Source organism: Orcinus orca, chromosome 9 (assembly GCF_937001465.1).
Source record: "Orcinus orca chromosome 9, mOrcOrc1.1, whole genome shotgun sequence".
NCBI lineage: Eukaryota > Metazoa > Chordata > Mammalia > Artiodactyla > Delphinidae > Orcinus > Orcinus orca.
Window position 1 is genome coordinate 28,065,453 of NC_064567.1, and position 17,383 is coordinate 28,082,835.

The 17,383-nt window shown below is 40.1% G+C and overlaps 1 protein-coding gene across 26 annotated transcripts in view; it reads left to right on the forward strand.

The window, feature by feature from the left end:
• Positions 1 to 17,383, forward strand: part of CADPS2 (calcium dependent secretion activator 2) — a 495,227-nt gene that overhangs the window by 437,713 nt on the left and 40,131 nt on the right. For 22 of the 26 annotated variants that reach the window (XM_049714516.1, XM_049714526.1, XM_049714529.1 and 19 more), the window contains one exon: positions 1,190 to 1,264. In XM_049714516.1, the coding sequence (XP_049570473.1) occupies positions 1,190 to 1,264 (75 nt within the window). The remainder of the gene's footprint in view (positions 1 to 1,189; positions 1,265 to 17,383) is intronic. The other 4 variants (XM_049714517.1, XM_049714521.1, XM_049714528.1 and 1 more) reach the window with 1 other exon arrangement.

A 17,383-nucleotide genomic window follows, 5' to 3' on the forward strand; every position in this document is an offset into this window, starting at 1 on the left:
TTTAGACCACTTGTCAACACACACATGCATACACACACACAAGCAGGAAAAGAAAATAATTCACATGCTCCAAAATTACGCTTCCTTTCTTCATTATTTGTGCAGGTAAATGATGGCTTGTAACTGTCAGAGCCTGTGGGGAGACCTCATTCCTGCGTATTCCAACGCAGACCTAAGTTGATGTTTTGTTCTGTGTAGAAACTTTGAGACATGTTTTCAGAAGAAAAAATAGCTTTCAAAAACTTACATCTTTGGAAACCATTCACCCAGCAGCTGTTAAGTTGGTCTAATGTTTATACTGACCTGAGTACTTTTACTCTATGCATTACGTTAGCTGTTGCAAGAAGCCTTGAACCATCAAGATAGGGTTAGTCTTTACAAGTCACATTCTCTGTGAAGTGTGCCTTCACACACTGTCAAAGCCCGAAGCTCCTGCTAGCTTAAGAAGGGGACTCTCTAGTATTCTCTAAAGAAAGCAAAAAAAGAGTCTTTCAGGTTTATTTTAAATACATCTTTTTTGCATTTACTTAAAGGCGTCTTTTTCAGAGGAAGCAGTAATAAAACTATGGGGAGTGAGTGCCGTTTCATTATACCTTTTATGGCCTATTAATTTGTTACCATCTATCACCTTTGTTGATGAAATTTTAATTTTGCCCTTGCTTGAGCATATTGTAAGAATTGTATAAACTGCGGCTCCCTGTGCTGACAAAAAGGTCCTTTCAGTGTGAACAATTGGGAGCTCATTTTATTTCTAGAGCACATTTAAAATAACTTATGAATGAGAGTTGTCAGACATGAAATGCTGTATTAATTAAATCTTTTTCCAGTCTTTTTGCTTCTCCAGCTAAACCAACCCTTTAGAAAAATACACAGCCACCTTAATTATAGAGGAGAAGACAAAAAGTATTCTTCACATTCCTTCTCCTGAATAAGAATAAGAACTCAATTCATCTATATAATAACCCCATTAGCTGCTTCACTCAACAGAGCACATGGGAAAATTTTCAAACCCCACAATGTAAAAACTGTTGATTGGGTGGATCGTTTTCAAGGTTTTGTTCTTCTAATGTGCAAAATGGCCATTTTGTATAAATCGGATATGCCATAACTAGTAGCTTTAAAACATTTGACTTACGACAAAAGTTTTGTGTCCACATCAACTAATGCATCATTGTCTTTTAATATCCAGCAGCAGTACCATTCGAAAATAGATGATTTGATTGACAACACTGTAAAAGAAATCATTTCACTTCTAGTTTCAAAGGTAAGGTATTTTTTATTTACCTTTTTAAATCACATTAAATAATTTTCAACTGAGAATTTTTAGAAATATCTGTCTTAGGTTTCTAAATACCTAATGGAGAAATAGTAGCTTTAAAGACAGATGCAAGAAAAGTTCAAATTTTAAGAAAAGTTATGAGCAAACTATGAACACTTTGTCAGTAACTTTTGGTTTTTCATTTATAATTAATTTTGGCTTTTTTGCAATTGTTGTCTTTCTAAAAATAACTCTATCTTCCAGTAATACCTTATTCTTTCTCATTCATGTTCTCTTATTGTTTGTCTCCACGGATAAGTTGAGTCATCATCAGTTCTTGAATTTAGCCTATTTTTTTGTGGTGACAGCACTGGGACTCTAGGTCTGGAAATTTGAGGCTTCAGACATCTTTGACAAAAGCTATGGCCTTTAGCTGTATAAGGAGAGATGAAGTATAAGTGAGTGTTCCACTGAATGATTAGGTGATTTAAAATCCCACTAAGGTGGAACAGACTGCCATAGATGACATTTGAGATCAGGGTCTGATAGGAAAAGAGATGAACAACCGGAGAGCACGGGGAGCTGAAAGAGGGTAAGGAGAGAGGATGGATTTCTCCCAAAGAGTCACTTTCATAGGAGCGGGTGCTGAATCAAAGAGCCCTAGACCAGGCTTCATAAGACAATTGGAAGAATGTGCAAAAAACAAAGGAAAAGCCACCCTCAATTCAATAAACAGACAAAGGACACATTGTTTAGAAGAGAAAAAACTAGAGATGCCCAACAAGCATGAAAGCTGTTAAGCCTCAATAGTTTAAGGAATACCAATAAAACTAAAATTTATATAATATTTTTATAGCAAATTAGCATAGATGTTTTTAAGCTATCACCCAGTTTTAGAAAAGGTGAAGTGGGACACTCACATTTTCTATTTATGGGAGTATAAATGGCTACAGCCTTTCTAGAAGATAGTTTGGAACTATGTCAAGTACATTAATACCCCTTCACCTAAAATTCTTTCTGCGTTTCTTTTTTCTTATTACTCAGAGAGATGCACAGAATTTATATACATTGATAGATGTCACATTATTTCTAATGAAAAATACAGGAATCAACTTTAACATGTGAGGGCAACGGTAAAGTAAATTATGGGACATCTATATTAATAAAGTTTGCTTTCAAAGACTATAATGTTAAAGGAAAATTTCATAATATCGTGGTAAGTGGGAAAAAAGCTGACTCTTTGGAAATGTAAACTATGATCTGAATTGTCATCACATAGAGAAAAGACAGATAAACACCACAGTACCAACAGAGCTTTTATCTAGCTGGTGGGATTATAGTTGATTCAGGGGTGGTGGGGTTCAAATTGTTTTGTGCTTCCTAATTCTCTGGTAACAGGTCTTGAGGTAGAAAAAAAGTCACAAAGAAAGGGGATTTTAGAACTGCGCCACCTTCCCAGTTTGTTCTTGCCCCCCAGCTTCTACCCCAGCACTGAACACCTACACTTACAACACAAATTCACCAGCAGGGGGAAAGGGGAAGTGTTAACAGGAAAACCATCTGGGAGGTAGAGGAAGAGGTGGATCACTGGAGAATGAAGCTCCTACAGGGAGAACCATGAGATTCCCGCCCTCCCCGGAGCCCAGCCCAGCAGCTTACAGCACATAGAACAGACATAGTTAACCCTGCACCTTTATTGTCGGCGAGCCATCCAGGGAAATTTTATCCGGGTAGAGCCTTCCCATCAGCACAGTTCTCCTGTGGAAGTTGTCTTCTGTGAGATGGGTACATAAAGAGAGCCACTGAATTGCAAGCATGCAGTTGATAAAGGGTTAAATAGGCAACAAGGCAAAAAGGCTACAATGAGTTTTGGTTTGGGGCGAAGGGGAGGAAGGGTTGCAGAAAAGGCAGGAAGGTCTATACATCATTTCTGCATTTGTTTCTGGCAAAGTAAAAAACTTAAATTTTTCTATATCGAATGCATCTGGTTAATTGAAAAAATAGTATATTTGAGTCAAGCTGGGAAATGGTGTCCTAGAGATCAGCACTATGAAATAGAACTTTCTGTGATGATAGAAATCTTTATCCTTCACCATCCAGTATGGTAACTAGTAGCCACATGTGGTTGTGGAACACTTGAGACGTGGCTAGTGCAACTGAGGAATTGAAATTTTGATTTTACTTAATTGTAATTAATTTTAACTTATATAGCCTAATGTAACTAGCTATTATATTTAGAAATCAGGTCTAGATTATAGTTTTTCTCTCTGGATCCATTCTCCTGCAGTCAAATGGCACTTTTTAATAATCTTTAGTTGAAAAGAATAAAATAAATTAATTTGATAGTTTTGACAACTGTCTTAAGCTTCCATCAAAGATGACAATAAATGGTGCATTTCATTTCATTAAACAAAGATGAATAAGATTCTGTAATACAATCCTTAAATGTTAGCATGCCAAAAAATTGCCTGAGAGCTTTTTAAAATACAGATGCCTTAGCCCTGCTTTCCATAAGTTTTGGAAGAAGGGCAGGAACGTGCATGTTTAACCAGTCACCATGGTGATTTTGATGTAGGAGTCCCTGAGCCAGACTTTGAGAACCACTGCTCTGATGACCCTCCACTCAGATGGACATGCAAACTACCTTAAAACTTCAGTATATTTAAAAACAAGACAACCGCTTAGATAGTATGTTCCCATTTGTCTTCACCAAAGAAATGATTTTTTTAAAGGAGGTATTTATGGAGTACCTACTGTGAAGCAGCTACTATACATATGTTATTTAATTCAAACTACATAGCACCTATGGAATGGGTGGACTTCCCCTATTTCACAGAGAGGAATGTAATCTTCAAAGTAGTGTAGTAAACTGATCAGAGTCTCACACCTAATAAGTGCAAGAGTTGGGATTCAAACCTTTGAGTTTCAGATTCCTAATCCAGTGCACTTGCTGATTCCAGATCTCCAGGAAATCAGTAAAAAGCAAAAGACTAAAACTTAAAATATGTAACTTCTACATTAACTGTCTTTATTCTGGAAAATTCTAAGAGCTGTGTCCTAGACATTTTTATAGCATATTAATTAATTCAATATAGAGTAGATGCATAAAATAGTGAATTCCTTGTATTGTATCCCAAATGTTTCTGCCCATATTTCAATTCTTCTGTGCATATTGAGAAATATGTTTGCTACATTCTTTTCATCTCTTTTCTTAAGTTCAACTTCTGCATCCTCCTTTTATCCACATGTCTTCACAAATATTTTGAGAATGATCCAGGGCTCTTAATCACATGTAACACTCAACAGGATGTGTCCCACCTGCACACACATTTCCCATGCCTAGAAAAGATCTTGGCTTTCCATCTCTGTGTTCTCTCTCCACCTAGCAGCTAAATGGTGGGATTCTTGGGTTTCCATCTTTAGTCTTCTTTTGAATTCATTCTATATATATATCTGTGACTTTCACACTTCTGGTTTAACTACATGCTGATGATTTCTGTACCTGAGAGGTAGTATGGAATCATGGTTAAAAGCCCAGCTACAGGGCTTCCCTGGTGGCGCAGTGGTTGAGAGTCCGCCTGCCGATGCAGGGGACATGGGTTTTTGCCCTGGTCCAGGAAGATCCCACATGCCGCGGAGCGGCTGGGCCTGTGAGCCATGGCCGCTGAGGCTGCGCATCCGGAGCCTGTGCTCCGCAATGGGAGAGGCCACAACAGTGAGAGGCCCGCGGACCGCAAAAAAAAAAAAAAAAAAAAAAAGCCCAACTACAGGCCTGAGGAGTTTAATGTCTTCATCATTAGAGCAATGAGAAGTCACTGAATGGTTGGAGAGGCAGGGAGGAGGGGTATAGAGTTAATCATATTTGCATTGTAAGACAATTCATTTGATTGCCCACAGCAAACAGATTGAGAGGGAGTAGTAAGGAGGCTACAACATTGGTCTCTATTGGACTAGTCCAAAGACATTTAAGATATACAATGGACAGGGTGCCATAAACTGAATGTTTGTGTCCCCCCAAAATTCATATGTTGAAACCTAATCCCTAATGTGATGGTATTTGGTGGTGGGACCTTTGGGAGGTGATAAGGTCATGAGGTTAGAGCCATCATAAATGGGATTAGTGGCCTTATAAAAAACACCCCACAGGAGTTGAGTGTCCTATGAGGAGCTTCAGTGCACATCCCAAGCTGAGGTGTCGGCCCAGCCATTTCACGAGGAGCTCTGGTCTGAAGGCCGGGGGCAAGGCCTCTGCATGGGGCCCATTATGAGCAAGTGAAACAGACTAAGCACAAAGGGAGAAAAGGTGGATGGGCTAGGCCTGAAGTGAGATTGCCAGATTTATGTCCTTCCCAGAAGAAATGCGGATCCTCAAGCAACAGGAGCTACGTGGCTGACAGGGTCGTGGTGCCCCAGCCAGGTGTCAGGCCTGAGCCTCTGAGGTGGGAGAGCCAAGTTCAGGACATTGGACCACCCGAGACCTCCCGGCCCCAGGTAATATCAATCAGCAAGAGCGCTCCCAGAGATCTCCGTCTCAACACTAAGACCCAGCTCCACTCAACGACCAGCAAGCTCCAGTGCTGGACACCCCATGCCAAACAACTAGCAAGACAGGAACACAGTCCCACCCATTAGCAGAGAGGCTGCCTAAAATCATAATAAGTTCACAGATACCCCAAAACACACCACCAGACATGGTACTGCCCACCAGAAAGACAAGATCCAACTTCATCCACCAGAACACAGGCATCAGTCCCCTCCACCACAAAGCCTACACAACCCACTGAACCAACCTTACCCACTGGGGACAGACACCAAAAACAACGGGAATTACAAACCTGCAACCTGTGAAAAGGAGACCCCAAACACAGTAAGTTCAGCAAAATGAGAAGACCGAGAAATACACAGTAGATGAAGGAGCAAGGTAAAAACCCACCAGACCAAACAAATGAAGAGAAAATAGGCAATCTACCTGAAAAAGAATTCAGAGTAATGATAGTAAAGAAGATCCCAAATCTTGGAAATAGAATGGAGAAAATACAAGAAACATTTAACAAGGACCTAGAAGAACTAAAGAGCAAACAAACGATGAACAACACAAAAAATGAAATTAAAAATTCTCTACAAGGAATCAGCAGAATAACTGAGACAGAAGAACGGATAAGTGACCTGGAAGATAAAATAGTGGAAATGACTACTGCAGAGCAGAATAAAGAAAAAAGAATGAAAAGAATTGAGGACAGTCTCAAAGACCTCTGGGACAACGTTAAACGCACCAACATTCGAATTATAGGGGTCCCAGAAGAAGAAGAGAAAAAGAAAAGGACTGAGAAAATATTGGAAGAGGTTGTAGTTGAAAACTTTCCTAATATGGGAAAGGAAATAGTCAATCAACTCCAGGAAGCACAGAAAGTGCCATACAGGATAAATCCAAGGAGAAACACGCCAAGACACATATTAACCAAACTATCAAAATTTAAATACAAAGAAAAAATATTAAAAGCAGCAAGGGAAAAGCAACAAATAACATACAAGGGAATCCCCATAAGGTTAACAGCTGATTTCTCAGCAGAAACTCTGCAAGCCAGAAGGGAGTGGCAGGACATATTTAAAGTGATGAAAGGGAAAAACCTACAATCAAGATTACCCTACCCAGCAAGGATCTCATTCAGGTTCGACAGAGAAATTAAAACCTTTGCAGATAAGCAAACGCTAAGAGAATTCAGCACCACCAAGCCAGGTTTACAACAAATGCTAAAGGAACTTCTCTAGGCAGGAAACACAAGAGAAGGAAAAGACCTACAAAAACAAACCCAAAACAATTAAGAAAATGGTAATAGGAACATACATATCAATAATTACCTTAAATACAAATGGATTAAATGCTCCAACCAAAAGACATAGACTGGATGAATGGATACAAAAACAAGACCCATATATATGCTGTCTACAAGAGACCCACTTCAGACCTAGGGACACATACAGACTGAAAGTAAGGGGATGGAAAAAGATATTCCATGCAAATGGAAATCAAAAGAAAGCTGGAGTAGCAATTCTCATATCAGACAAAACAGATTTTAAAATAAAGACTATTACAAGAGACAAAGAAGGACACCACATAATGATAAAGGGATCAATCCAAGAAGAAGATATAACAATTGTAAATATTTGTGCACCCAACATAGGAGCACCTCAGTATATTAGGCAAATGATAACAGCCGTAAAAGGGGAAATTGACAGTGACACAATCATAGTAGGGGACTTTAACACCCCACTTTCACCAATGGACAGATCATCCAAAATGAAAATAAATAAGGAAACACAAGCTTTAAATGACACATTAAACCAGATGGACTTAATTGATATTTATAGGGCATTCCATCCAAAAACAACAGAATACACTTGTGTCTCAAGTGCTCATGGACCATTCTCCAGGATAGATCGTATCTTGGGTCACAAATCAAACCTTGGTAAATTTAAGAAAATTGAAATCATATCAAGTATCTTTTCCGACCACAATGTTATGAGACTAGATATCAATTACAGAAAAAAAAAAACTGTAAAAAATACAAATACATGGAGGCTAAACAATATGCTACTAAATAAACAAGAGATCAATGAAGAAATCAAAGAGGAAATCAGAAAATACCTAGAAACAAATGACAATGAAAACACGATGACCCAGAACCTATGGGATGCAGCAAAAGCAGTTCGAAGAGGGAAGTTTATAGCAAAACAATCCTACCTCAAGAAACAAGAAAAATGTCAAATAAACAACCTCATCTTACACCTAAAGCAATTAGAGAAAGAAGAACAGAAAATACCAAAGTTAGCAGAAGCAAAGAAATCATAAAGATCAGATCAGAAATAAATGAAAAAGAAATGAAGGAAACAATAGCAAAGATCAATAAAAGTAAAAGCTGGTTCTTTGAGAAGATAAACAAAATTGATAAACCATTAGCCAGACTCATCAAGAAAAAAAGGGAGAAGACACAAACCAACAGAATTAGAAATTAAGAAGGAGAAGTATCAACTGACACTGCAGAAATACAAAGGATCATGAGAGATTATAACAAGCAACTATATGCCAATAAAATGGACAACCTGGAAGAAATGGCCAAATTCTTAGAAAAACACAACCTTCCGAAACTGAACCAGGAAGAAATAGAAAACATAGACCGGTAACAAGTACTGAAATTGAAACAGCGATTAAAAACCTTCCAACAAACAAAAGCCCAGGACCAGATGGCTTCACAGGCGAATTCTATAAAACATTTAGAGAAGAGCTAACACCATCCTTCTCAAACTCTTCCAAAATATAGCAGAGGGAGCAACACTCCCAAACTCATTCTACAAGGCCACCATCACCCTGATACCAAAACTAGACAAAGGTGTCACAAGAAAAGAAAACTACAGGCCTGTATCACTGATGAACTTAGATGCAAAAATCCTCTACAAAATACTAGCCAACAGAATCCAACAGCACTTTAAAAGGACCATACACCATGATCAAGTGAGGTTTATCCCAGGAATGCAAGGGTTCTTCAGTATACGCAAATCAATCACTGTAATACACCCTATTAACAAACTGAAGGATAAAAACCATATGATCATCTCAACAGATGCAGAAAAAGCTTTCAACAAAATTCAACACCAATTTATGATAAAAACTATCAAGAAAGTAGGCATAGAGGGAACTTACCTCAACATAATAAAGGCCATATATGATAAACCCACAGCAAACATCATTCTCAATGGTGAAAAACTGAAACCATCTCCACTAAGATCAGGAACAAGACAAGGTTGCCCACTCTCACCGCTGTTATTCAACATAGTGTTGGAAGTTTTAGCCACAGCAATCAGAGAAGAAAAAGAAATAAGAGGAATCCAAATCGGAAAAGAAGAAGTAAAACTGTCACTGTTTGCAGATGACATGATACTATACATAGAGAATCCTAAAGATGCCACCAGAAAACTACTAGAGCTAATCAATGAATTTGGTAAAGTAGCAGGATACAAAATTAATGCACAGAAATCTCTTGCATTCCTATACACTAATGATGAAAAATCTGAAAGAAGAATTAAGGAAACACTCCCATTTACACTGCAACACAAAGAACAAAATACCTAGGAATAAACCTACCTAAGGAGACAAAAGACCTATATGCAGAAAACTATAAGACACTGATGAAAGAAATTTAAAATGATACAGACAGATGGAGAGATTTACCATGTTCTTGGATTGGAAGAATCAACATTGTGAAAATGACTCTACTATCCAAAAGAATCTACAGTCAGTGCGATCCCTGTCAAACTACCAATGGCATTTTTCACAGAACTAGAACAAAAATATCACAATTTATATGGAAACACAAAAGACCCCGAATAGCCAAAGCAATCTTGAGAAAGAAAAATGGAGCTGGAGGAATCAGGCTCCCTGACTTCAGACTATACTACAAAGCTACAGTAATCGAGACCGTATTGTACTGGCACAAAAACAGAAATACAGATCAATGGAACAGGACAGAAAGCTCAGAGATAAACCCACGTACATATGGCCACCTTATCTTTGATAAAGGAGGCAAGAATATACAATGGAGAAAAGGCAGCCCCTTCAATAAATGGTGCTGGGAAAACTGGACAGCTACATGTAAAAGAATGAAATTAGAACACACCCTAACACCATATCCAAAAATAAGCTCAAAATGGATTAAAGACCTAAACATAGGCCAGAGCGTATAAAACTCTTAGAGGAAAACATAGGCAGAACACTCTATGACATAAATCACAGCAAGATCCTTTTTGACCCACCTCCTAGAGAAATGGAAATAAAAACAAAAATAAACAAATGGGACCTAATGAAACTTAAAAGCTTTTGCACAATAAAGGAAACCCTAAAGAAGATGAAAAGACAACCCTCAGAGTGGGAGAAAATATTTGCAAATGAAGCAACTGACAAAGGATTAATCTCCAAAACATACAAACAGCTCATGCAGCTCAACATCAAAAAAACAAACAACCCAATCCAAAAATGGGCAGAAGACCTAAATAGACATTTCTCCAAAGAAGTTATACAGATTGCCAACAAACTCATGAAAGGATGCTCAACATCACTAATCATTAGAGAAATGCAAATCAAAACTACAATGAGGTATCACCTCACACCAGTCAGAATGGCCATCATCAAAAAATCTAGAAACAATAAATGCTGGAGAGGGTGTGGTGAAAAGGGAACCCTCTTGCACTGTTGGTGGGAATGTAAATTGATACAGCCACTATGGAGAACAGTATGGAGGTTCCTTAAAAAACTAAAAATAGAACTACCAGACCACTCAGAAATCCCACTATTGGGCATATACCCTGAGAAAACCATAATTCAAAAAGAGTCATGTACCACAGTGTTCACTACAGCACTATTTACAATAGCTAGGACATGGAAGCAACCTAAGTGTCCACTGACAGATGAATAGATAAGGAGATGTGGCACATATATACAATGGAAAATTACTCAGCCATAAAAAGAAATGAAATTGAGTTATTTGTAGTGAGGTGATGGACCTAGAGTCTGTCATACAGAGTGAAGTAAGTCAGAAAGAAAAAAGCAAATACCATATGCTAACACATATATATGGAATCTAAAAAAAATAAAAAAGGTTCTGAAGAGCCTAGGGGCAGGACCAGAATAAAGATGCAGACGTAGAGAATGGACTTGAGGACACTGGGAGGGGGAAGGGTAAGCTGGGACAAAGTGAGAAAGTGACATGGACATATATACACTACCAAACGTAAAATAGATAGCTAGTGGGAAGCAGCCACGTAGCACAGGGAGATCAGCTCGGTGCTTTGTGACCACCTAGAGGGGTGGGATAGGGAGGGTGGGAGGGAGACGCAAGAGGGAAGGGATATGAGGATATATGTATACGTATAGCTGATTCATTTTGTTATAAATAACACCCACAGAGCTCCCTAGTCCCTTCTGCCATGTGAAAACACAGCCAGAAGGTATCATCTATGAACCAGCAATTGGGTCCTCACCAGACATGAAATCTGCCAGCGCCTTGACTATGGCCTTCTCAGCCTCCAGAGTTTGAGAAGTTACTGTGGTTTATAAGCCACCCAGTCTATGGCATTCTGTTATAGCAGCCTGAGAAGACTAAGACAAGGGGTTAGTAATGGGGAGAGAAGGGAAAACGTTGACAATTACCTCTAGGTCTATAGCCTGCAGCAGGAGATGGATGTTGTGCCATTCGGTGATGCAGGGTGCCCTGGAAGAGGGACAGATTTGGAGGGAACAACCCATGTCAGAATTGGACATGGGGGAATCGAGCTGCCTCTGAGATACCTGAAGGAGGAGATAGCAAGGGGACATTCAGATATTTAGGTATTTGGGGCTGGAGTTCACAGGAAGGATATGGGATGAAAATACCAATGGGATTATAAGATTTCAGCCATTGAACATGATTCTATCAGTGGCTGCTGTTCTCAGGTATATATGTTATAAGTGGAACTCCTGTGGAAGACATGGAGAAATGAAATGGAAGAAATAAAAACCATTTTAAAGAAGGCAAAAACAAAAACAAAAAAGAAGCTTCTATCCAGAAAAGGATATAGATAATTTTTACCAAGGAAAAAAAAATGAAGACAGGAACATTAACTCTTGCCAAGGAAAGGATACAAGAAATGCTATATTTATTGCTGCCTTATATTAGAATTAATTCAGTCAGATAAACTGTGGGAGGCTCAGGAGAACTGGACTCCATTCCTGTTGCTTCATGTTACCAGCTGGGTCTCCTTGCATGACTCAGTTTCCGCATTTAAAAAAAAGCAGGCATACTGGATGAGAAGAAAACCTACAGCCTTTTCTCAGTCTAAAGCAAAAATTCTGGGGACTTCCATGGAGGTCCAGTGGTTAAGACTTCGCCTTCCAGTGCAGGGTGTGTGGGTTCGATCCCTGGTCAGGGAACTAAGATCCCACATACCTTGTGGCCAAAAACCCAAAATATGAAACAGAAGCAATATTGTAACAAATTCAATAAAGACTTTAAAAATGGTCCACATCAAAAAACAAATAAATAAAGCAAAGATCTTTCTGTATGTTTGTGTGTGGAGGCTTCCAGGGACCTGCATCTTTTCTCTGCAGGCTCTGAAGTCCCATAGCACACACGATGCTAGAGTTGGAAGAGAACCCTGAGATTGTCTAACAGAGACTTTTCAAACACTTCTGTAATGTTTATAAGACATATTTCTGTATACTTTTATGATGTTTATGAGATATATTTAATATCTTCAGATATATCTTAGGTGGCACCCCAGATACAACACTGGTGGAAGCAAAGCTATTCTGATTGAGGAGGGGCAGCAGGCCAGAGCTTACCTGTGTAGCCCCATCTCCCAAGGCAGGCCTGATCCACCCAGAGTCCAGTCTCCTTGTTCACAGATGAGGAAACAAAGGCCCACGGTTTTACAGTGGCTGGCGGAGAAGCCAGGACTTGACCCTGTAGCCCTAAGCCTGTCATCTTTGCACAACAGCACACAGAACTCAGCAAGATCAGAGAGGCAAAGAATGGGAGCTTCACTGCAGTCTTCTCATGTCCCCTTTATATGTCCAGGCTCTGTGGATATTTCCTTCGATATTTGTTACATGCAGGCATACACACTGTGGGACCAGCGTGGGCAGGCAATCATGTGGGACAGCTGTGAGTCAGGTAGGTGAGAGTGGAATTCATTGTGTGTAACATCAGGATGCTGAAGAAAAACTGGGAAGGCTGTGGGAAAGAACTGCTTGGAGGAAATGGTCAACAGAGCAAAGAGTGAGAACGTGATTACTCTCATGATGCACTCCAGTAACAGGGGCTCAGTAAATTCTGGGTATGAATTAAAAGACCAGAGCAGTGTATTCAACTTCCTGAATTCTCAACTATTGCAAAAAGGGATTTAGGAAAGAGTATATACTTTTTCACTAAGTACATATATAGATATATAGGTATGTAGGTGTAAATACCTGTACATACCACAACACCTTTTTTTTTTTTTTTTTTGCGGTACGCAGGCCTCTCACTGTTGTGGCCTCTCCCGTTGCGGAGCACAGGCTCCGGACGCGCAGGCTCAGCGGCCATGGCTCACGGGCCCAGCCGCTCCGCGGCATGTGGGATCCTCCCGGACCGGGGCACAAACCCGCATCCCCTGCATCGGCAGGCGGACTCTCAACCACTGTGCCACCAGGGAAGCCCCACCTATTCTTTTTAATAACCTAGAATATTTTCCCCTGAATTTCTCTTAAGAGGGACAGAGGACAAATCTGACCTGACTGTCTAGATGATGCAATTTAAGTATCTCCTCCACCACCACCAATTCAGTCTGATTAAGTTAACTTGGTTAAATTTACTTGTTTGGATCAAGACAATGTATTCAGAAGACAACTGTTGAAACCCAAGAATGTGCTTGAAAGGAATAACATGCACTGTTAGGAGTAATTAGAAGAAAAGAAATACAAACTAACATAGTTCAGTCTATTTGGGAGACAAGGGAGAAAGGAACAATGAGAGGAATGTGGAGACTTCACCAACATCCGGGCTAGGCGTGCTGTTTTGGAAGTTGTCTGAGATACTGTGCAGAACAAGGCATGTCGTATAAATACGTGCTGTCAGATCCTGTCCATCCTCAATACCGATCTGGATCATCTGGAAGGACCTTTTCGGAGTCATTTGGAACAAAGGTTCAAAGAGGACGTGGATACACAGTGGGAGAAGCGAGGATTATTTTCCATTGTATCGTAACATTAACATTCCAGTTCAGGGAAGGAAACCTGCTTTCTTCCAATCCATGACATTCTGGTTCCAGGTGGATTTTTAACAGTACTAGTCAGTCCTGATTGTACCAAACAAAAATAAAACATCTGATAGGTATCTCCAGCCCTGTGTATCCTCCCCCCCTCCAAAATACACCTAGTTTTTCATGATTAGTCTTGTTTATGGGTGCATCTTTTTTCTGTGGAAGATTTAATAGCTTGCAGTGTAAATGATGCAAATATTCCTTGTTTACTTCCTGAAATTTCACAGTTGAAAAAAGTAAGAACTGCGTGTTTTGAACCCACCAATCTACAGCTGAATCGTTCCTATCACTTCTCAGAATTTGTCGTTCTACTTTCCATACATGTAGGAAAATGAATCCTATACCCTGTTAAAATCCAGCAGGAAATTTAAACCGACATGCCTCGTGGCGTACTTCATGTTTCATTCTACCAGTTCTTTCAACATACCTTCATCTTTAATTTCCCTGAGAGTGTACATAATGAGGTAAAGTTGGTAATGACCCGGACAGACTTTGGGCGCTAAATATTATTCAAACAAACCCAGTAAATGACATCCGCAATAAAAAGCAGGGAAACAGATTACAGGGTTTCATTCCAACCTGACACCCTCAGGAGAACAGGGAGCGCAAGGCAAACCTGTAAGTATTTATATCCTCCATGAGCTGTACAGAGAAAGTTCACAGGAAGCAGTTAAAGACACAGCAACTAAACCCAGCATTTAGCTGGATTTCTTTGGAATCTTGCTGCCTTCTACAATTAAAAGCCAGATGGAAACTACATCATTATTAGTCAATCTTGTTAATAGATTTTGGGTTTTAAGGTAGCTCTTCCACCACGTGTGCCTTGACAGAAATCTTACAAAGAAAACCTTCCTCTTGGAACTGTATGGCTCATGTGGTTGGTCCCAGAGGGGCAGTCACTGTTCACTGCCATGTAAGCACTTAGAGTCCCTGCTGTATTGGGCCTCCCCAGGGACCATTTGGGGTAGGGAGGATCCCAGGGAGAGGCTCTACACTATTGTTAAAATGGAGGCCAAGGGGCTTCCCTGGTGGCGCAGTGGTTGAGAGTGCGCCTGCCGATGCAGGGGACACGGGTTCGTGCCCCAGTCCGGGAAGATCCCACATGCCGTGGAGCGGCTGGGCCCGTGAGCCATGGCCACTGAGCCTGCGCGTCCGGAGCCTGTGCTCCGCAACGGGAGAGGCCACAACAGTGAGAGGCCCGCATACCAAAAAAAAAAAAAAAAATGGAGCCCAAGAATGCTGTGACATGCATGCAGCAGGTGCACACACTGGACTTCGTGGGATATAACCTGGTGCTGCTTCACACTCTAAAGAGAAGACAAGCCAGACAGGTTGTCAGATGCCACAGTGGGGCAACTTCTGCCCTAAGGTCATCTGCTAATGGGCTTCCCCAAGTGTTGTTTTAGCCACTCGATTTCTGCTACCCTGCTGCTCAGCCCCTGTGCCACCATGCAAACGAAGCTTACCCAGTATCCTCCAGTGGAAGTCAGTTTCAGTTACACTGTTTGTCCCTCATCACTTCCTGCCTTGTGTCATGACCAACTGTGTACACGTCTGTCTCTCCTACTAGTTTGTGCATTCCTGGAGGGAAGGGTCTAAGATTCATTTTTTGTTGTTGTATTCCCCATATTAGGTGCTCAATAAGAAGAAGAAAATAGCATTTATTGAGCACTTATTATATGCCAGGCACATTAGTTATATCATTTAATGCTTACAACTCTGTAGTGTGATGGCAAAGAACACGGGCTTTGGAGCCAGACCACCTGTGTCCAAAGCCTCCCTCCTCTACTGTCAGCCACATGACCTTGATACAGATGGGATTCCGACATGGGTCTTCTGACTTACAGCATCAACTCTATCCTGCCTCCATAGATATCATGTCACTGAATTAGACGCATGCGCTGGTAACCAAATGCATTATTTCTCCTTATCACTAAACAATCCCAAGGCTACCCCCGTTAACTTGTGACTTAACATGCGTAGGTTTTTAGACATATAATGGCTAGTGATTTAGCTCATCACACCAATAATATTCATTCTTTATATCTCTTAGTGTGTTGCCATTTTCACAGTCCCTTCACCTAAATCATCTCTGCTGATTTTCACACCATCCTTATTGTGAGCAAAGCAGTGACATTTTCCCCATTTTACTGATGAGTACACTGAGGCTAGAGAAGCTGAATGTCCAGATTGTTGTCTCACCTCCAGAGAGTGGCAGAGCTTCAACTCGAGCTAAGATCTTCTAAATCCATCCACAGGATCTGCCTCTACTTTGCCTAGTCCCTCAGCATCACTCACCTGTGTAAACACATACTCACTTGAAGGCAAGTGAACCAGATGCTATGCTAGAGCCTTCAGTGGTTCACGTTGCCTGGTAACCATAGCAATTGTCTCTCTCCTCATGGCAAATGATATCACCCATCACACACTGGCTTTCAAGATTTGAGTTACAAGAGATGAGGCATTTTCCGCAGAGGGCCATTAAGTTTGGCATTCCCTTCCCCTGGTCATAGCCCTGGAGTATAGGTCTTCTGGGTCTTTGCCAACCACAAGAAGTTGAGTTAGCCAGCTGTGATTGGTAAGAAATCTTAATGGGCAGGAGGAAAGTGCTAAACTGACTTTTAGTTGTGAGCAATTTGTAATTTTATGTTTTTTGCTATTTGTATCCCCTAGGATAACTAACCAACCATACATAGTTCTCATTCTTTAATAAAAATAAAATTTTAGTCAGCAGTTCACATGAATTTGTTTCTGTGTTCTTACATCATGTCTCAAATGATGTGATGGAGAAACCTGCAGGGAAGTTTTTGTTTCTTTTGCATAAACTATTTTGCAGTAATTGACCAGCCATAGAGAAAAGATTATCTCCTGTGCACTCTCAGCGAGTTCTCTGCTCACCAGAGACCAATAAGGTGTGTCCCTAGAACTATTATCCCTTTGTTGAAGAAGCTGCTACGTGAACAAAAACCAGCCTTCATTAATTTCCCTTTTTGTATTTAAAAAACCTTGTCGGTATTTTCCCTTTGGGAAGGTATAATTTGTCAATAGTGCATATTATTTTGCTTCTAAAGAGGAAAGATGTAGGGCAGTAGATCCTTATTAATATTTTTTATTTATCTTCATGCCAGATCTTAATGTTTCTGCTCAATGAAATAAAATTCTCCACATTTTTAATTACATTACAGTATATATGTCTTAACTCTCATTTCATAGAAGTATAAAATTTTAGAAATGTAAAACTCTTAAGACAATTTTAATTCCATACCCGTCCCACCAACACAAACACACCTTTGACTG